Genomic DNA, 22,237 nt, shown 5'->3' on the forward strand with positions numbered 1-22,237 from the left:
GAAATAATTTCAATCATCTGACTGAATTTGGTTTGCTAGTACAAAAGATTTGGATAACAGGCTTTACATCTTTGTATGATTTGTACTTTGTACTCTTGCTTAATAGTCATCCTTCCCTTGCATCTGGTGCTCAATCTTGTGGAATTCTGAGGCTTCTATTATTTTGTCTGCATTTGGAAGTGGTGATCACAGTGGGGTAGATGGGGTTGCATACTAAAAGCTAATACCCCTGATCAGCTACTGGAAGGTCATAGCCTTAAGAGTGATTTGTATTGAACCCACTTCCCACAATACTGTGTTTTGGGAGGGATCCTGAAGAATCACAATGCCTTGCACTTACATTTGGATTCCATACAGTTCTGCTGCCAGTAGATAGCAAAGCAGATTGAAATGGTTTGCTGTTAATACCATCAAAATACGGTTTCAGTAAAAGTATTGGGTAACTGAATCTGCAATTTGTAGCAACAATCTTATGAGCAAGATGTCACATACTAAACATGTTTTATATCTCTTCTGCGGCTTGAGAATGTGATCAGCTATGTAGAGATGCAGCCTGCACTTTGAATTTTTCTGGCTCATCTCAGTTTAACATTTTCAGCTCTTCTAAAAGATCTGATTGCCTTGAAAACCTTTTAAAACACACTTTAATCTTCCTACTGTTTCATCAGTCTACTCAAGCTAAGTTAGCTTTGGGTTCTTCATCACTCAGTGTATCACAGATGCACTTTACGTGATTTGGAAAGGCATCATCATGGTTGGTTGACTGCACAAAAGAAAACCAGTACTTTTTCCCTTCAGACATTTACAGTAGACCAAATGAAAATTCAAATGCTCAAAGCTGCTTCCTCAGTGACAAGAAGTAGTCATGAGCAAATGAGAACGCAAATGCTTCAGTTGTACTTAGTTCCACAAATTGGTTTCACTTTTGTTCCAACTTCCTGTATTTTGCCAGCTTCTATGTGTTCAACAGTGCGCTATGAACAGCAGAAACAGTTATTTTAATTTTGTGATCATGTGGCAAAGCAGTAAAATATCTGCTATGTATTTCTTGGACAAAGATTCCAAACTATCTAACTTATTTCAACAGGCAAGCAGTCCTACAACAGGAACAGCTCCCAGGAGTCAGTCTCGGTTGTCTGTCTGCCCCTCCACTCAGGACATTTGTAGGTATGTGCTGAGAAAAATATACTCTCATCTGGCTGATAATTGTTAGTTGCTTTTATTAAATATTATGTAGTTCTTGCTTCTGCTTAACTTTATTCATAATTGACATAGACTTTAGTTTTCTTTTGATCTCTCTTTGTTTTGGTTTTGTTTTTGTGTTTTAGTCTCGTTTTTCTATTAAAATTCATGTTCTCATTCTCATGCTTTTTTTTTTTTTCTTTTTGTGTGTGTGTGATTTCTCTTTCCACCCACCCTTACCATTTCCATCCCTTTCCTTTGCTTACTGCTTTGTCTAGATCTACTACCTTGCATGATTTGTCAGAAGATGAGCTTGAACATGCAACCCCTGTCATAGTGCTGGCCCCTTCTAATAGGGAGCCTGGTGGTAAGAAAGTCATAAAAAGAAGGTTTAGGCGGAAAAAAGAGACTGGAGACAATGGTGAGCACACAGAAAAGCAAGGAAAGGGGAGAAACTGTAAATTGCATCCTGAGCCTCCGAGATCCAGCTGGAATGCATCTGATTCATCATCATCTTCAGATGAGAGTCAGTGGGCTCAGGCTAGGAGGAGAGCAAGAGAAAAGGCCAGGATGGCCAGGAGAGGGAGAAGAAATAATAGATCATGCAGTAACCAGGATGGGTCCTCAAACAATAATGCTGTTGAACTGGTCACCTTGGGGACAATGGGAAAAGAGAAACAAGAGGTGTCTGACCCTGAGAATCCTACTTTAAATCACCGCCGAAGGATTCCAAGGCTTAAGGAATCACAGTCTTCAGCATCATCTCAGGAAGCAAGGATTTCCTCAAGAAAATGTGGGAAAAGCAAAGGGAAAAGCTACCACAGAGACCGGCAGCCTGCACCTTTCCTTAGACACACGAAGGACTCCTTTGCAGAGGCAGGCTCTGGCAGCGATGCTCTGGCAGTCCCAGATCATGGAGCACCTGCTGGCGCAGGGCCCACTGTGCCTCATGCTGTTCAGAAGCCTCCAGTGCTGTATGATGACTGGTCTGATGATTTAGAAGTATGCAGGTTAGTCCCTAATAAGATGGATTTAGCATTCTTAAGAGGAGTTTCTCCCTGCCATGGTCTGAGTGCCTTTCCCTTGACTGCTTTCTATCACTATTTCTCAGTAATAAACTAGGCTCAGCAGGCCGCAGGAAATAACAAAGAACCTTTGCTACAGAGAAGTTAGCATAGCTCATTCTGAAGAGATACTTCCCTTATTTAAAAAGAGTAATCTTACAAAGGAATCAAATGTTTGTCTTTGCTCCATGAAGATGGACCCACTCTGTCCTCTGGCAGAATATTGTTTTTTTAAATGCCAGAGGCAGAAAATGAAATCACATGCCAGATAGCTCAATACAATGGGATATGGAGCTTTTTGTCCTTAATTGATCAGTTCAAATCTAGCTTTGGTCCCCCTGTGTAATCTTTCAGGGACTTAAATGAAATAAATTTATGGTCTTAGAGCTGCCGTTACCTCAAGAAGCCAGTGGATGGTGCCTGGAGAACATTGTCTCTAGTGGGGCATAATTTGCCTGTGATTTTGCACTGCCAAACACCTCCACCCTGTGAATGTGTATGGGCTGTTAGTTCAGTCACCCCTCTCAAGGAATTGGAATGATATAAAAGAGTAATTGGGCAGAATAAGCATTAAAATAAGTTTTGGGAAAGAAAAAGCAACACCAAGAGTTCTCTAGTTCAGAAGTTTAGGCCTCTGACAATCTGATGCCCTGGTGTGAAGCATGCAACAAGAAGGTGAGCATTTAACTCTGGAAATGAGATGAAGCTGGCCACTTCTGGGCTAACATCCAAATTTGGAGCACACAGCTGGGAACATTTGAGTTACTGAGATCAGTGGTAAATGAAAATGCACCATCCCGTAAATCTAACAGAACTGAAACAAGTATTTCCTTTTTTTTCCCCTCACCAAACTTGTGAGCCAGCATTGGCTCTCATCTACAAAGTGACAATCCGGCTTAGTTTCTTCATATGGTAACCCTAAACTTCTCACTTTTCTTTGCTGGGAAGAATTTGCGTGGAAATGTAAACAGAGGATGAGGAAGTTCATGATGCCACATCATGAAGTCTCACAATATGCTTTAACCTAGTGAAACACTGCAAAGATCTTATTTCTCAAAAGAAAAAAGGTAATATGCAGGTATTGTGTGGTTTTTTTGGAGCAGAAGATATAAGCCATTACTAACACAGCTAGGGCTATGCACTCCTTTTTATATTTACTTTTATACTTACCAAGCACATTTTCCACTGTCTGTCCATTGTCTGTCTTGGTAATTTAAGGTTCTTCAAAGTCCAGTGTGTTTGTGCATGAGTTTATGTATTAGGACCAGGCTTGGGTTCTTTCTGCCTTACATAAATGAAAATAACCATCAACAGTGGTAAGCCATGTTATTGAAATTTATCTACAGGGTGTACACATGTAATTAGAGCAGCTTTTCTATTTCTGAGCTACCCAGATTGAAGATCCAGTGTAGTACATGCAGTACATACATAACAGGTAATTTGATAATTGTTAAGAGTATGAGCTACCCAAAATCTGAAAAAAAAACCCCACTTCAGCATGGGTCTTCATATGGGCTTTATTATACTGTAGTAAAAATTACACAAATAAATAAATAAAGGTGTGTGTGGGTTTATAGATACATGCACACACATACTATATATAAAACACAGTTCTGTAAATGCCTTATGTAGATTAGTCCTAGCCGTTGCCTAAGTCACCAAAATTAGAATTTACTTTCAGATGAAAAGTGAATCCCAGTCTTTTATTTGTCTTCTCAACCCACTGAATTTTACTATAATTTTTCAGTCACTTTTTGCAAGACTTGGAGCTTGGTTCAAGGATGGACCTTTTGGATGTGCATGCAGACTTTTCAGCCAGGTTCTTATGTAGTTGAGGAAAGCTGAAAAATTTTGATAGGTTGTGCCCTTAGGCTCAGTATCAGTGGACATGTTCTTTGAACAACCAGCATTAAACTTAACATGGTTGATAATGAGACCTGTTCTGCAAAATTTCTCAAGCCAGTGAGAAATGCATTTTTCTGTGTCAGGGAAAATACTATTATTTTTTTTGTTGTTGTCATTATCAGATGTATCATAATGACTGTAATACATCTAGGAAAAACATAGCAAAATCAAAAGCCTGTTAATTTTTTGTAGCTGATAAGTTATCTTCCTTAATCAGTTTGCAGACAGCTGAAGAAAAAGGAAGACATGTTTTTTACTACCAATTCAGAACAGACTGTAGTTTGTATTTCTCAGGACATGTCCATGCACTTCCTTGATTTGTGATCTGTGGTATGTTTTCTTTTTAAAATTCACAACCTCCAACCCAAATAAATAATTGCATGTCAGTGTAGTTGTGCACATATACACAATTTTTTTTCTTTTTTTCTGCATGAGAAATAGAAAAAAGAAGGTGGTTTTGTCATGTTTATGCTAAGACTAGGTTAGCATAGCTGGTTGTGATGTGGAATTTTTTTTTTTCCTGGGAGATTTCTTCAAGCTTTTCATCCTAGCTATTCATGTCTCTTAGTTGATATGACTGCACTGGCTGAGAGGAATGGCCCTCACCTAAATGGTATTTTGTGGAAATAGCGGAGGAACAGGGATCATAAACGTCTCGTGGCGACAGTTATTTTGTCTTTAAGTTTCTGGGTAGGCAACTTTTCTCCTTCATTTCCTCATGAATTGCTGACAGTTTCTTCACTCTGCATTTGTCAGCCTGAGCCGGAATGTGACATGGCACGCTCAATTCCAGCATAACCACATTAGTCAGATAAAGTACAGTACCATTGTGCAATATGTTCTTCAGCTAGTCTAAGGGGAACCTCTTGGTCACTTCAGTGAATTATTTGCCCTTCTAGTGTCACTGATTCTTTCCAAACTGCTGAAAAAATGTCATGGCATCAATCCTGACCTTTACAGTCTCTTCTCTGGACAACTGCTTTCTCCTGGAGTCCATTAGGAGGCAAGGTTTCCTCTTCTGAGATACAACATAAGTTCTGGCTGTGCTGAATTGTTTTGGCACCTAATTAAATTTATTATTTTTAAAAGATTCACAGGATAGGCTTTCTAAATCATACAGTTGGATACACCTTTTCCTAAGTTGCCCTGTGCCTGAGATTTTCTTCCTATATATTTTATCCAGGAGTTTGCCGTGGCTTGAGGCACGGCCTTAGAAATAGCTTTCTTTGGTCTGCATGTGGATAATCTCCCCAAAGGGAACAGCTGTGTATTGGATATGACAAAGTGAATGGATTGTGAAAAGGTAGTCCCATGGATTTTGACATGGAAATCACTAAGAAAAGAAAACTGAGTAGTTGATATTACCTCTAGTGGATCATAAGTGCTTTGTGTATTGATTCTGAATATATCTTGTGGTGTTTTTATTATTGATGATATAGTTGAAAGATATTTTCTGTTTAGCTAGTAGGATTTTGGTGTACAATCTTTTTGTACTGCTGATTCAGTCATTTCAGCAAAAACACATGCACTTAAATAAAGTGGAGTTTCTCATTTTGAAAAAAAAAAGGCTTACTGGAAGTCAAATTTTGATTTTGTTGAATGAACTCTGAATGACTCTTTTTGCAGTCAGGTATAATGACAGGCCCTCATTTGAGGAGTAGGGCACAACAGTAGGGAAGGGGAGAAGTAAAGGTGATGATGAGATCTGCAGAGTATATTTCAAGCATAATTTTTTAAAAACGGTTTTCAAAATCTAGTGTGTTAATTAAAAGGCCATTAAAGACTTAGGAAAAGACTAATATGAACATTTTTCTGTGTTAGCACAATTATAGATGGGAAGAAATAGTATATACTGCACCTAACAAGAGGCAATATGATTATGTAGTTTCTCTACTGAGAAGAGGCAATATGATTATGTAGCTTTCTCTTGTGCAATCAAGTATTTCAGCAGGGTTTTCTTTTCTTAATATTACTTAGTAAGATATGCAAAAAATTCTATTTCTCATGAAATTACCTACATTCTGAAATATTCAGGTAGAAGGGTGCTCATGAGATCACAAGTCAGAAAACTGGTTGGTAGGAAAGAAGTCCTTGAGCAAGAAAAAACAGAAAGCTGAACAGAAGATAGATATGTAGGTTCAAATTCTACCACTGATTTTTAACACTCATTCTAAATACTTACGCTAAAGCCTTGATGTTGGATCCAGTGAAGAAACTAATGCAGAACATGTAGACTTGAAATACCATCCAGAGCCTTCTAAAATCACCATAAAATGAAAGATGCTCTACTTCCAGACTGTGGTGTTTCACTGGAGGGTTTTTAACCTGTTTCTCCCTGAGATGTTAGTGTGTACCTTGTGATCTAAGTCTCTGAATCTTGTCCTGCATGTTGATTCCTCACCCCTTTCTCAAAAAGAACTGTGACTGCTGCTTACTTTCCTGTTCAGAGCTTTATTTTTTGCAAAGTGACTTTCTGATAGGGATCTCCTACTTTTTTGAGGAATCTCCTCCTCTGCTTGATGGTCTGGTGGTTCATCAGTCTTTGAAACAGTATGAAATTCTGGTTAATTCTATTATCTGCCTGATGGTTCAAATCCCCATCTGTCACCTCTTCAGCCATCTGGTTATGCAGTCTCTTTTGGAAGCTCTCCATGATTCACAAGGATGCAAGGAGAGCCAAAGTAAGGCACGTTTTTTTGTTGTGATAAGGCTCACTTGTCTGGGGGAGAACTGACTCCTTGTTTCTGCTGGTTTCTTTCAGAACTTATTATTATTTTTAATGGAAATAAGTGAAATGGCATAGTTTCCTGTTAGAAAGTTACCCTTGGTTTTAAGGGTCTCATTGTTGAATACTTTAAGCTTGCATATTTTGTGTATGGAGTTCAGTTTCTCAAAGCTTTGACTTTCAGTAGGTGGGTGGGAGGAAATCTAATTCCTGTTTTGAGATGCATTCCCTAGTTCTTGGAACTTGTTCAGTGCAGTAAATCTTGTCAGACACGTATCTTGCACTAACAGTGCATCGGAGGCAGCAATTACTTGTAACTCTTTAGATATCCTATTTATCACCTGTAAAGAAAGATTAATAGAAAGACAAGAAATGTCAACAAAATAAAATATTTATGTGCTTTCACTAATGTTGTTTGCTCTTGGGGCTCTTAAAAATTCTCATCACTTTTGCAGAAATGAAGAGAAAGCTTTATGAACTAGGCCCTTATGAAATTCCACTAGTGTGGTACAACATTTTAAAAATGGTTTTTCCTCTAGTCAGGTAAAGACAGCTGACCATATAGCACAATGGAAGGACAGGAGTGTCAGGGAAGAGATATACAAATGGATTACATTTGGTGGGGAGAATTAATGTTCCTCATTCACACCATGTTTAAATGGAGAGGAAGACCAATTTGTCATTTAGATTACCTTGTGATTTAAAAGTGGAAAGAATGGAAATGAGATTTAAAAAAAGAAAAGCCTGTTAAATGAAAACAAGAGAAACATGGCACTCTGTAACCTGTTGCAAGGTGAACATATTCAGTGAATTAAACTTTTTTTTCCAAGTGATGAACCATGCATAAGCAGAGTTCCATATTTTTGTGGATTCTTTTTATGAATGACAATTACTTGCTGTGAGTTGTTCATAAAGCTGTTTAATTTTAGATTCTAACTACCTAAAAGTACGTTAAGGAATTTATAAATTGGCAAAAGAGAAAATCACCTTTTTTGGACAGAATGCTTTTCCTGAGAAAAAAGTCAAACAGTAGCAACAGCAATTTTGTGCATCCTTTTGCAGTTCTGGGAAATCGGATCCTTTTGGTCCAATTAAGATAACCTAGGAGCTCATGGCATTTAATGCTGGCAGCTAATAATCCCCACAGCCAAAAATCAAATCCAGAGATTCACTTGCTCCAACATTTTTCAGCTCTGCTGTTTCTTCCTGACTAAGCTCAGTTTAGCAACAGTGAGATACAGTGATGAGATGTACCCATCAAACAGAGTAAAACTTTTTCTTTGCATAACCATTATGAGTTCATGCATGCTTTCCAGTGAAAGGCAAGATTTTCAATAATTTCTCATAAAAAAATATTTCTGGAATAAGTATTATCTTTCTTGAGCATATTTATATGGAGAAAATATTTCTGTCTTTTATTAAAGAAATCTGTTAAAAGTTCCAAAGTATTTATCTTGTACTGGTGTTCTTCCATCTTCAAGAAAATGACAGCGTGGTTATTAGGCATCTGTGTTAATTAAGTTCAGTTTGCCTATAAATTGCAGCACAGTTGGTGTAAACATACCACAGTCACAAGGCTGTAGCTCCTCCTAATTGGATGTGAAGGGGCCTCCATTAGTTCAGATAAAGAGCCTGCTTTTGAGTCACGTCTGATCAACCTTACTTTTGCCATGGTTTAGACCACACTGAGAATTTGTCTCAGTGTATTCCTAATCCAGTCTAAAATCAGTTTCAAATCAAAGAAACACCCACCAGGGTGGGTCTGGTGTAGATACCCCAGGTTTTAGCACCAGCTGGTTTTTTTTTTCAAGAGATTTGTTACAATTTCACTGTAATGCTTGTTAGCATGGACATAGATGTACAGCTCCCAGAAAATTAAAAAACTATACAGGTTTTACATAATTACATCATTTATAGCCCTTAAACATTATTGCACATCATTATCAGTATGCCCGTACCCTCAAATACATTTTTGTTTTTTAAAGCCTCAGAGGCATTCCCCTACATTTTACATTTGTTAATGAGGGTGAAATTTGACCTGGTGTATTTTCAAGGAAGTCTATAAAAGCTTCTGTAGCTAAACCCTAGGTCTGTGTGTGATGGCCAAAAAACCTTAGCAGTTTTTACCAGGTACTGGATAGGGGGGACAGTTGCAAATATGGGATCCACAGAGAGTTCTGGTGATGCAGAATTACTGCAAACACTTTCCCTCCACTTTGCTCCTGGTGACAAGGTTCTTAGTGTGGCTGGCAGCAAAAGCAGGGACATGCTGAATGATTCTTCTTTTTCTCTTTCTTTTGGCAGTAGTCATCCATGGGAATCAGCTGGGTAGATTCTGTCCCAGAGGAGCACTTGCTGGCAGGGTAGGAGTGGAGCACGAAATCCCACAGGACTCCTGCAGAATAAGTGTGTTTTCTACTTCACTACAGAGGCACAGGGATCAGCCTATTTTTTTAATTTCCAAAGAGTCAGATGGATTAGTGGATGACAGGTTAGGGAAACCGCTGGGTTTCCAGTGAGGATGGAGATTAGCAGCTATTCTCTTTTATGAGAGTAAAACTGTTAACTGCATGTGAAGAAAATGCTACAAATCTGTTGGAATCTGCCTGTATCTCCTGCAATAAGCAGCTTAGATGCTAACCATCTAGATTGCAATTTCAGTTGCCATGATTTTGCCAGAATAAATAACTGTTGGGAAAACCTGAAAGCTTTCCAAGTGATTTCCTTCTTCCATACTGATTTTAGACCCTTTAAAATTAGATTATGTTTGTCTGTAGGGAAAATGGAAATGTTTGTCTGTATGGAAGACAAAAAGTCTTAATTTGATGACAAATGAAGGTATGGCATCCAAGATAACTCTAGTTGATTTTCTGAAAATCAGCCAGAATCCAATGACCTTAGGAATGCCTGCAAGTTGTAGACTGGTTTCATACTTCCCTTTCTACCTTTTATCTTTTGCAATGAGCAGGACCAGTCATGGAATTTAAGACAGTATGACAGCACTAAATTCTGAAGATGCCTCACTTCTGAGTGCTTTCTTTAGCTGCAAGTGATCATTTTGATCTGATAAGAAATTCATTTTGTTTATATATATATGTGGTGGCAATATGTTTTGTAAGGAACATACCAGAGCTCTGCAACAGTTTGTATATTAATTATGAAAAATCTTTCACAAATACTGATGTCTTCAGTTTTAACATTATGGGTTTTTTTCCTTGAAAAATATTTTTCTTAATTTGCTGCATTATATATGTGAATCTGATGTTTAAGAACATCCTTCAAAGAATTTTTGTGCTTTTTCTTTTTCACCTCATGTTGCCCAGTGCTAGCATTAATTTCTGTGTTTGGTACATCTGTTTGCTGAAGGTTGTAGAAACAATTTTGTGCTAGAAAAATATGTGCTGGGTAATTGAAATAATGACATATAAAACAAAAACTTATGCAGAAGGATGACAGCATTGTCAGAGTATTATTTCATGAGGATTCACATTGAGTTTTATTGAAAGAAATATAGATATTCTGTGATCTCAGTGTGTAGGGGTATGTTTGTAGGTGTACACAAATACACACACAAAATTTTGTATATCTAAATCAGAAGATCATCTAATGGCTTACATATCTCTGGTGTACACATGATTCATAGAGCAAAAGCTCCTTTGGACTCTTGTGCTCATCTTTTCCCTAGAAAAGAAAGGTCCTGTTCATAGACAGGAATCCTTAAAGCACTAAGCTGTCAAAAAAAAAAAAAGTCAAAGGTATTTCTCTATAATAAAGGCCATTTATCTACTAAAGTACTAAAAAGTTGAGAAAAGTTGAATATGTAAATTCTGTAGGTGTGTCTGAGCAGCTAAAACTGCAGCTATTAACAATGATCAGTGCTGTACTACAATTTGTAAATAAATCAGTATAGATTTAGCAAATTCTCTATTTTTTTCTTCATCATAGAGAGTGTTTTTGAGGTTTTTTTTCCATTCAGTTCATTTCTAAAGTATGCAGAGAAATTTTACTCTCAGGACAAGTTCAGCCAGCTAAATAACCAATCCGATGCATGAAAGTTTCAGACAGTTGTGATCATTGACAACAGGAAACTAGAATGAAAGTTCTCCACCTCCAGCTTGGTTCAGACATGGTTCAGGTATGTCTGTGCTTTGTATCCCTACCTCCCTTCTGTTTGCACAGCAAACTTCTCAAAACCATCATTAACAATTTACTTTCTCTGATTTGTGATAATTAGGATGTACATTAGAAATGAACATATCAAAGAGCAAAGATGCACAAAATTGTGGTTCAATTCTAATGGCTGAGGAAGACAGAGCAAGTTACCTGCTCCAAGTCTTTAAAAGATGTTTAAGCATTTAGCCAACAGTCTGTTACCACAGGTGCTGGGCGCCAGAAAATCTTTGGACTGTCACTGTGAATTTAGGTACACAATCATCTTTTAAGCTAATTTCTTCTGGTTAAACAAATAACAAAGAGTTAAATTGCACCAAAGATACCAAAGAGCATTCAAGCTAATGAATGCCATGCCTTTGGTCATTTTCTTTGGACTTTAATTTCTACTGAAGTTTGTTTTAATTCTCTTTACATATTTCATGGTTATAAAGCCAGAAGAGGCCATTAGAATATTTGAGCTTATTCATACTATAAGTTCTTAGTGTCACCTTGTTGTTTATGCAATTGGCTTGTGACTTACGTACAAGGAAAGCCCAAATAGAATGTATAATGCATAAAGAGTTTTTCAAGTAGAAGTATTTCTACTAAGGATTATTTCTATTAATTTCAAATTTGCAGTGTCACTTTATTTGAAGATCTCAGTGGAAATTTAGGCTTGTCATTTAGCTCTGAAAATAATTTTAAACAATCTTGGCAGTAGTAGAAAAAAGGCTATTGGGTCCATAGCTTAGTTGTCTAATTTCTAAATAGTTTAAATGCTAAGGCTGTAAAATAAATTATGTATGGCTTGAATTTAAATGAACAAAGAATGCTGGTCTTCCTTTGGGGAATAGCTTTAATTTAAAAAGAAAATTATGGTTTTTATGTAATTCTCAGTTGGGAATGCATTTTTTAGAAAAATAACTATTCAGTGTTTTGAAAATAAAATTCTGTTTAAGCTAGAGGCTCAGTAAGCAATCACCATATAGGCAATTCCCATCTAAGAACTAAGATACTGATGCACCTAACTCAGCTGGATTAGTAAAGACAAGACTGTAAATTGAGTTCCTGTAAAATGTGTCTCAAAAAATGAACATGTGCAAGAAGGAAGTTGTGGGTAATTTGTTCTCCTCTTTCATGCTGTGGGGCATGGAATCCTGTGCGAGCACCACTGCAGAAATTGAAACCTGGCCTTTGTGGACCATATATTCAGAGCTTCATTTATCTGTTGGAATTTTTTGGTCTCTTTATTTCTTTATGTCCAGCAAAGCAGCTTTGTTCTGATTTCCCATTATCATAGATAGATTTTCTCATGGCTCTGGGCTACACTGTGGAAGAATAGTGGGGCTGGCAGTTTTGATCTGTAGACCTTTCATGTAGAGACACTGGAATTTCCTCCTCCCCTGCTTACAGGCTTGGCAGCCTCAGAGCTGTGCAGCAGCCAGTCTTTCCTGGGATGTCTTTGTCAGCTTGCCTCCTGACATACATCAGGAGCTCCTGCTTTAGAAAGCTCACCTGTCTTCCCAGTAGAAAGACAGCCTTATCCTGAAGCTCTCCTACCCCAGAGGTGGTGCAGTCACAGTTTTCTCTGTAAAAGGGTGAGTTATTCCTCAGGTGTCTTCAGACACTTCTGCATCTGGGCCGTCTGAGGGTGCCTATTCCTAAGTTTCTAAGGCTCAAGTTTTATTTGTGTGACAACAGGATCTGTGCTGTTATTGCTACTTCTTTATTTTGAAATAGCATTTCTCAGGCTTCAGATTTTTTTCTTCCTTTTTTTTTTTTTTTTTTTTTTGCTTGCATGCCAGCTTGACACTTCAGACACTCATTAGACCTTAGGTGCTTTGTTGTGTTTTTCTGTGTTGGGGATGGGAAGCAATTACTCTTCACTGAGATGAACCTCCTTAACTTCTGGTGTTTGGTTGAGGTTTCTGCTCTCTGTAAAGCTTTCTCTGCCTTCAAAGAGATGCTTGCCAATAAATCTGACATTGTTTTTGATGGGTGAATGTTTTCCTGGTGTAATCAGGAGACTGTTTGGAAGAGGAGAAAATCAGCAGGACACTTGGACATGTGTCACAGAAGAAGCCCTTTAGATGATGATGTTAGAACACTGATCACTTTATGCAAAACCACATGAAAAGCTCTGTATCCCATCATAAGGTAAAGCAGTTCTGGGACCAGCCTCTGTTTTAGATGCCTGCTTATAGAGTAGTTTTCATTTTCCCAGATAATGCAGCTGTCTGCCTAAAAGAGACAGTGAGGAATAAAAAAAAATGACCATGACTTTTCAATACCTGCCTCCTAAAAAGTGTGCATATATGTACACACTGTGCCGTATGCATGACTCCAGAGTACCCAAAACTGTTCTCTGATTCTTTTACTGTGTAACTCCAAAGACATATCCTAGGAAGTTTTTGTACTTCACATGCTGGATATTTTCAGCTTTGGATAGAGTTCGCTACCTTTGAGGGTTTTATTGGCATTGCTTACAGACCAAGGACTATTTTGCTCTGGTATTTGTCTTAAAGGTTTTGCCATGCATAAAAGGGAAAAACTGTTATTTCTATTGATTCACCTTCAGACCACGTAGCAAATTCAAAGAGAAATAACTAAGTGAAGCTCCTAAATGGCAGAAAGGAACAAGGAGTATGTTCCTGGGCCTCCATCTGAAAGGTCATATACCTGGCATCTTTTGAATGTCAAGCCTGAAGATGAGAAAGCAGTGTAAATAAGCCAGTGCCTTTGCATTGCTGGTTGGCAGGTTGGCTCACTCGCTCTTGCTGTCCTTCCTGTCAGGATCTGTCACTGTGAGGGAGATGATGAAAGCCCCCTCATCACGCCGTGTCGCTGCACGGGGACCCTGCGCTTTGTTCACCAGGCCTGCCTGCACCAGTGGATCAAGAGCTCGGACACGCGCTGCTGCGAGCTCTGCAAGTACGACTTCATCATGGAGACCAAGCTCAAGCCTCTCCGGAAGGTAGGCTGCTTTGGAGTTTAATTATCCTCAGGTGTCAGAGCTCCAGGATGGCTGTGGAAATTGCAAGCACAGTTAAGGAAACATCTGTCCCGAATGGCTTTCTATTTGCTGTTGGTAATCAGTCACGGTGATTTTATTCTTACATTTAAGCTGGTTAATTTTCAGCAGCAGAGAATTTGACTGAAGGCTCACTTTCTTCACACATACAATATAAATGCACGAATAATAGTCTTTTGGTTTAGACTTTCTGTCTTCAGCTTTTTGTTATGAGTTCATCTTTGTATTTTTAAGCCAGAAAGAAATCTTTTCATGTTTTGCTCCTGAGTAATACAGTCCAGTTCACCCAGCAATTTTTACATGAAGCCCATAACTTCTGCTTGAGAATGATGCTTATACCCATGTGGAGACAGCAGTTATGAAGTAACACAGTCAATTTATCTACATCTGTTGTAGCTGTGACACTCATGGGCAAATTAATCACTTGTACTTTAAAATTAGTTAATGGAATTTAAAAGGCAGGGTGACTTTGCATCCTGAATGTCAAATGTGTGTTATCTGCACTCATCTGTTTTCTAAGATAAATCAATAAAATGCTACACAGATTGTTGGTATAGGGAAGGTGAAGAGTTTATTAAACATATGTGGGTTCTGTTTTCTTTGGAGTGGATAATTTCCCTTCGAATTTTTATTTTAAAATGTTCTTATCCTTCTGGAGTCTTGTTGAATCTTCGAAGTTTGAGTCAATCTGGAGCTAAGCAAGTTTTGATTTAAAATATATTTCTACATGAAAAACACATAGCAGCTATTGCTTTGGACTAGCATAAGCCTATATAGTAGTGTTCTAAAGGCAAAAGATATTTTGTTTTTGTTGGCCTTACACAGGTATCAGTAGTTCAGAGAAAGGAGAATCAATGCAATTTCTTCACACTCCCCATTCAGAGGAATTTTCTATTAAGTCCATAGTGATAAACCATTTCTGAAGAGAGAATTCAGGCTAATTTGGAAAGCAAAGCTTGTGATAGAGAAAGACAAAGTTCTCAAATGCCAGGTAGATCTGGCCATGTATGCTAGAAATTGAAACAAAAAAAAATGGCTAAAAATTATATTGACTTCAGTCTTAATAATTGCAGATAAATTTTAACTAATGTGACAGCTTGGGATAATTGTGTAAATTACAATATTATATGCCCATTGCATATCTTTGGGAGATTTTTTCAGTTTATGTGTTTCTATTTTCAAACCAAATTGCTTTAACATCTAACAAGTACTCTCACAACAGTTACTTTTCTCAAGAGAATATACAGATATTGGCATTTTTAACAAAAGCCTTTTCCTGGTTTTGTTAGATAAAATAGCATCTTATATAAAAGGGAAACAAAATTTATAGCAACCAAGGAGAAAAGGAGTAAAAAAGGTGCATAACTTGATATCAGAAGTAGGCACTTTTAACTCTGTGTGTGGTCAGTGCCACATCTCCTCCCTCTCTTAAGAAGAGTGGTAATGTAATTCCTACAAGTCTGCAATTTCTTAATTGAATGATTGCCACCTTATTCAGCTTATCATTGGTTCTCAGATATGGTTTAGATTTCTGACATAGAAAAGATTCACCTCTTCTTTCAGGCAGGATATTTTTGTTTCTGATTGAAGCACTACTCAAAAGTAGTTTATCTGCCTGGCAGTCTGTGCTGGCAACATTCTTCCCTTCAAATGCAATGCTAACAGATATTTGTTTGTGTAGACTTGACCCAGCACCTAACTATAAATCCTTTCTTGTAAGTCACACCCATTTCAGAAACCAAAGCTCCCAAAGATTTCAAAGTTAAAATTAGTTGTCCTTTGGCATTTACAGCATTCAACTGTGACACCCTTCACGTGTTACATTTAATTAACCATGTGATCCTTACTAAATATGAGCACCATCATCACCATCGTTCACAAATTTTTGAAACACTAAACAGTTTATGAGAAGCTGTTTTGCAAACCAAGTATTTTGACAGCTGTAGCACAGCCAAGGTAAAGGAGGAAAAAGTGGTCATGAGACCTGCCATATGAGTAGAGCTGACTGGTAAATTTCCACCCAAACATTCTTTATAAAAATCACTGAAACTGTTTTGTTTAGGATTTTTTTTGTCAGAACTTATATATTTTGCAGAAGTGGAAAGTCCCAATGAAACACTGTCAAATTTCTTGGCAGCTTTTATGAAGCCCAGAATCTTAGTTTTGGAGTGTTCCTTGGGAGTCTGTGTTTTCAAAAGGCTGGCAAAAAGGTGGCTAAAGTACTGTGGGACAGGAAGCGCCTAACACCAAAGCTCTCCACAATCCTGTCTCCTTGATGCAGGATCTGAAAAACACTACTAGCTCTGGGATTTCCAGACCTTGAAAGCTTCGGGTTTTGCTAAAGCTTGGTTCTGTACTAGACCTCAAGAGCCTTCAGTCCCCTAAGTCTGGCCTGTCGGCAGTAAATCAAAATTTCCAAACTTCTGAAATCCTTTTGGCATGATGGCAGGGACGTTATGTATCTGAAAACAACAAATTCTTATCAACTTTTTTGGATGATGAGTGGAACAGCAAAATTGACCAAAAAAAGTTATTAATTTTGCTAATAAGCTTTGAGGAATTCTGAAAACAGATTTCTTTTCCTTGCTTCCTAAACAGAAGACCATATATTTTGTTTCAAGAAAGGAGTGCCTATTCAATTCCATAAGAAACTAATTTATTAAAAAAACAAAGGAAATTATTTCTTCTAAAGTGAATTTCTGTCCAGCTCCAGATGATGCAATTTCCGTGGCGATTAGACCTAGATTTGAAGTGACATTTTACAAGTGAAAGGGTCACATCTCTTTACCAGTTCTGATTTTTTTTGGTTTTTAATCTCTCTCATCACTTATGATACAATATTCTAAAATTTGGTTCCTGACTGTGCATTGTTTCATTATGATGAATTTTGTCATAATGTCTTTGTAAAATTCCTACTGCTAGTCTCCTGAAGGTGAAAAAAATTACAGACTAGCAAACTTAATTACAGCAATTTATAGTTTTGCATTTTGCAGAATCACAAAAGCATGATTTAAATATAAAACAAACTATTTAATTAAAAAATGAATTACCATCTTTATTTATACCTCAGCCCTTCATGCACCTTCAATGTTTCATAACAGATTTTTTGTCGAAGTCTGAGGTTTTATAGCACAATCCTTTTGGAATATCATGCCATATCTGTTAGCACCCATAAGTGACAATGTAGAACATACAAAGTTAACATAAATTAAGATAATCGGTATTAAATCAGTAAGTTGGTGCCAATGTGTGACAGTTATTTAATTAGAGAATCCCTGAAAGCACCAGACATCAAATAAAACTCAGTTTAATCATTTTAGTGAGTCTTTGCATTGAGGTAATCCTTTTAAGCATTGATCAACAGACATTGCAAGTGTTTCATGTAATTGGACAGGTCTAATTACTCAGCTCAAGATAAATATAGAGATTAAATATTAAGCATTTCTTAGTGTTTCTGGTTTATTTCTCATGGTCTCTGTTACATCTGGCTGTCATTATAAATAATACAGGTACATTTGTAGCTTTGCCTCTCAGTATCTGCAATCCATGATGCAGAATTTAAAAGGTGACTTCATCACAGAAGGAATTAGAAAGTGGTAAGAAGCTTGTGTGAGTTACTTATTGAGCTTAAACCTGAGAAAAACACTTCTTCTTTAAAAAAGATGCAATCCTAGATACTAACACCTGCATTTCATATCTCTTCAATTTGGTGTTTGAAGACTAGTAGAAATGGGAATTGAATGAAAATACAGTGAGAATGAAATGGATTAAAGTGTCAAATTAAAAGGAGCTTTAAACACAAAAATATCTTTAAATGGAGATTCTCAACAGTGCCTTTCTATACTTCAAAATACTTCTCATATTTAAATTTTGCTGTCTATTTAAGATGTCTAGTATCTGATAAGATGTCTCACGTTGATGCATCATCCCAACAGATTATTGGGTGGTGTCAGAGAAGTCTATTTTTTCTCCCAGTTCTATTTTTGAAATGATTTACAAATAAAGTCTTATGTGAGGCATAAGAAATATTGCTCATTGTTACCATGTGGTTGCTCTTGGTCATTAAGGAAGTGCAAGTCAATTTTTTTGTTTACAGAAGCATTATGTAGCAGTTGAGGTTAATTTTCTTTCTGATAGAGTATCTGAATTTACACCTTTCCAAAAATAGAGGACTGGGAATGTTCTTTTAGTACAGAAATAATAGAAATATCACAGAGTGATATGTTTCTGTTACATTAAACAGAAGCAAAGAAAATGCTGATCATGAAATAAACTTGGTCTTAATTATTTTGAATGTGTACATGTATCTTCTACATGTTTATCCCTTTTGTATTCTGTATTTGCTTATGTGCTGATATAAAAAAACTCATAGCATGCCTGAAACATTCACTGATGATATGTTGAGGGTGTTTTTTACTTTTGATTCAATGTTAGCTTGGTAATTCATATTTACATTTCTTTTTTAAGAGTATGGTGATCACTGCCAAAAGTCATGTGAAAGTTCTGTGATATACTGCTCTGAAATCAAAAGTGCTGGCCATTAGAAACTACTTCTGCCTGAGCTGACTCTCAGATCCAGACATGACCAGAAGAGTCTCAAAAGAAAAAACCCCAAACTTTTGGGCAGTCATTGCCATACTGCTTGCTGTTAAATTCTTACTGCCGTGTGCTGTGAAGTATGAACCACCTGGCTTTGTCGTTGGTTTTCTAATAATGCTCATGATAAGAAGTGGCATCAAATATTGCACGGGACTTGCTGTGGGACTAGTTCCCTTTTGACCCAATTTGATGAATATTTTGCAGTCCTCAACACAGAAGGAGCTCCTGCATTATTTTTCTTTCATTTCTGGTGCAGCTACATAGTGTCGTCAAGGCAACCTGCTCCACTGTTATCTTTCTTCCAGTGAACTGTCTCAAAACATCAGTAGCCTCAAATAATTGCCTGCAATATGTGGGGTCAGACACTTCACCAGTATGCACAAAGGCACAAAGCTATTACTTTCTTGTTGGCTATCATGTCATTATAGTAAATAACTTTGGGCTCAAGGGACAATGTGTATATTAAAGCTTGTAAAGTAAAAATTATTCTGTAGCATTTATATCCTATTGTGATGCCTTGGAGATGCAAGGGACTACTTTGTTCAGACAGTTGTATTCCTAATTTTTGAGGATAATAGAGTATTGCTGCTAATTTATCTGTATATAGACAGCATGCTGTAGTTCATAGAATAATGCTGTCTTGCATTTTCTGCCACAAGAACAAACTAGAGCTTAACTTTGTTATGGTGGTAGAATTTGTGCTAGCCTGCCATTTCCATATGTCTTTCTCTTCCATTCACAACCCAGCTTTATTCACACAGCTTTCCCAGTTCCCACCAACTTCTGACAAAATATTCTTGTGCCTCTTACCTTGGAACCATCATAATATACCCCTAGACTTGATAAAAGCTATCTTACTGTGATACTTTGCTGGGACACCCCATGTGCAGCATCCTTCCTGGAGGTAGAGTGAGATGCTTGTATGGTTATTGCTTTGAACTTGCATTCTTTTAAGAAACAAATGAAAAATGTTATTCTAGAAAATTAAATGAAAACAGTGTCCTCTTCCAATTAAATGCCAGTAACCAAATTGGCTACTGTGCTGCTCAGCAGTATTTGCAAAAGCAAAGGGAATTTGGGAGAATGTTCAGCTCTGGGTATTAGTAGTGTTATCCAGTATTGCACAGACCCATGAACATGGGCTCTGGGAGGTACAAATCTTCTGTGCTTTCTGAGGCTGAAATAAACAGTTTGATCTGAGTTGTTTTACAGATGGAACTTTCAAAAGATTCAATTCCCATTTTAGTTAGAGAGCCCTACTCAATCCTGCCTGTTCATCAGCCTCTCTCTTAATTTTTAAGAACCTGGGGCCTCCTTTTCATTTTCTTATCTCAGGCCTTTCAGTGTTTTGTTTTACAGCTTGACCTCTTCAGTAGTTATAACCAAGGAAGGACTGGGTGGCTGAAGCATTGAAAATAATTAAGAGACTCTCTGGCTTTACAAATAAAGGAAGTGTAAATGGACTACTGACACAAAATGTATAGCTAGTAATATGAAATTAAAAGAGCATAATCAACCCAAGCATTGACCTAAACCAGTCAGTGTGATTCATGGAGTTTTTTTAAAAAATGCCATTTTTACTGTTTATTTTTGAAGTTAGGAACTTTCCAGCTCCCATGGGAGAGGGCTGCTATTCATGATCTGATTAATGCAGGTAATTATCTGTCACATAATTAACACATACAATTTTACAGTTTTTACCTGCCTCAAATTTATTTTGCCTGGGACCTATTGATGTGACAATTATCTGTTCACAGGCTGATGCTTGCTTGTTGGTGGAATGCATGCTAAAAATAGATTTTCTTTTGAAAAATGTGATGTTCCTTTAAACACAGAAATTCCAGTAGTGGATCTAGATTATGACCAAATGGGATAACTTTTACTTTACTCAGGTTTGGTGATTTTTGTTTATTTAATTTTATTCCTGTAGCATTTTATTAAAATTATTGGGGAAAAAAACAGAATTTCCTCCTTTTTTTTTTTGGAATGAATAGCTTTTCCCTCAGCTCTTTACTAGAGCACTAGGCTGTAGTTTTATTTTAATTACTATAGCTTTCCTCAGCACAACTTTCCTCTATTTTATTTTTATTTAATTGAATCAAAAGAATCTCTCTTGTGGGAAGATTAAGACAGAGAAGGCAACTGTAGCTATTCATTGGAAAGTCAGTATTCTTCCTAAAGCCATATTTATAGATAATTAAAAGCCTCAGCTCCTTTTTTAAATCTTTGTTATGTGGAAATTCAGACGTATGTGTAGATGCTGTGTCTATAGCTGCAAAAAAAGGATATGTCCAGGTATGTTTAAACAGCAATGTATTTACAAATACCAGGGTTTTGGCAAACAAAGACATTTAAACCAAACCTCATCTTTGTAACAATTTGAACTGATTCTCAGCAGGCTGGACAATTTGAAATAGAGGAAATGAAGCACTGTGATAAATACTGGAGAGAAGGCGTTTAAAGTAAAGACTAGCAAAACTGTGATCATATTCTACAACTTGTTTTAGGTCCCTAAAGCAACAGATCTTCAGAGAAATTTCCTGCAACTGGACATGACTGAAGAACTAAAGGAAGTGGAGAGGGTTACAAAACCATGTAAGAGGATGTTGGTCTCCAGCATGTTGCTATATCAGTTTTTCTAATTTCTCTCCCTTTCCAATTTCTGCCGTGCTATTGGAGCCTTCTGTCCACGTCCATCACACTATGAGCACTCAGATGTGCAAAGGGAAATCCTACTTGGTATTCAAAGACAGAGGCTCAGGCCCAGACTGCTGGGAGATGGTTTGTTATGGCTCCTATAGTGGAGAAAGGACTTCTGGCTGCTTTGACCCCAGCAGAATCCATCTCAAGTCCACCACTGAGCCTTCTGTCATGGCTGATTTTACATTGCCTCTAGAATACATATCACAAAATGCCGCAGCCCTACCTTTGGTCAGAAAGGGAAACTTCAGCATAACTGGTGTTGCAGCAAAATTAGGTCTGTGCTCTTGTAGTATGGCAGTTTGACTGATTTATTTTTTTATGGTTTTCTTTGTGTATGTATGTGTTAAGGTTGTTGTTCGAGGGCTGGACTGTGATTTAAAGGTATTTGCTACTTATTGGCTGGAAAAAAATGTCATGCCTTCAATTAGATATGCTGCTCTTTTGGAAATGCAGAGTAGACAGAGGCCGGAGTCGACAACTGCAAAGAGAACAAAAGTGACAAACTAGATCCTTTGATAGAATGATCGTGGAAATACTGTAGGGAGAGCAGACAACAGTAGCATCTGTTTCTGTTCTTGCCTAACTGTGAATACAATTTAATGGAGACATAGATTCTACCCCTTTTATTCCTGTTTCTTTATGGGTTACCAACATGTAACATCTTTTTTGTTTTTTGAGTAATAAAGTCATGTGCCTAGGTACCTGAAGTAAATATTTTCTAGAGTTCTAGATGTGTGCCTCTTGTTCATAATACCAGATACTCCCCACAGTTTTACATTATGGTGATAGTTCACTCCTGATCAGTGGTTTAGTGTTTTACCTGCAGTTTCTCTGCCAGGATTGTTTTTTAGATAAGGTAGCTGAAGGGTAGTGTGC

General features: G+C 37.3%; 1 protein-coding gene across 9 annotated transcripts in view; it reads left to right on the top strand.

Moving 5' to 3' along the window:
* MARCHF1 (membrane associated ring-CH-type finger 1) overlaps positions 1–22,237 on the top strand; it is a 224,655-nt gene that overhangs the window by 188,031 nt on the left and 14,387 nt on the right. For 6 of the 9 annotated variants that reach the window (XM_038136201.1, XM_038136197.1, XM_038136202.1 and 3 more), the window contains 3 exons: positions 1,088–1,167; positions 1,461–2,192; positions 13,822–14,002. In XM_038136201.1, coding sequence (XP_037992129.1) covers positions 1,088–1,167; positions 1,461–2,192; positions 13,822–14,002 — 993 coding nt within the window. Of the gene's footprint in view, positions 1–1,087; positions 1,168–1,460; positions 2,193–13,821; positions 14,003–21,165; positions 21,254–22,237 lie in introns of all 9 variants that reach the window. The other 3 variants (XM_038136203.1, XM_038136204.1, XR_005256861.1) reach the window with 2 other exon arrangements.

Source organism: Motacilla alba, chromosome 4 (assembly GCF_015832195.1).
Source record: "Motacilla alba alba isolate MOTALB_02 chromosome 4, Motacilla_alba_V1.0_pri, whole genome shotgun sequence".
NCBI lineage: Eukaryota > Metazoa > Chordata > Aves > Passeriformes > Motacillidae > Motacilla > Motacilla alba.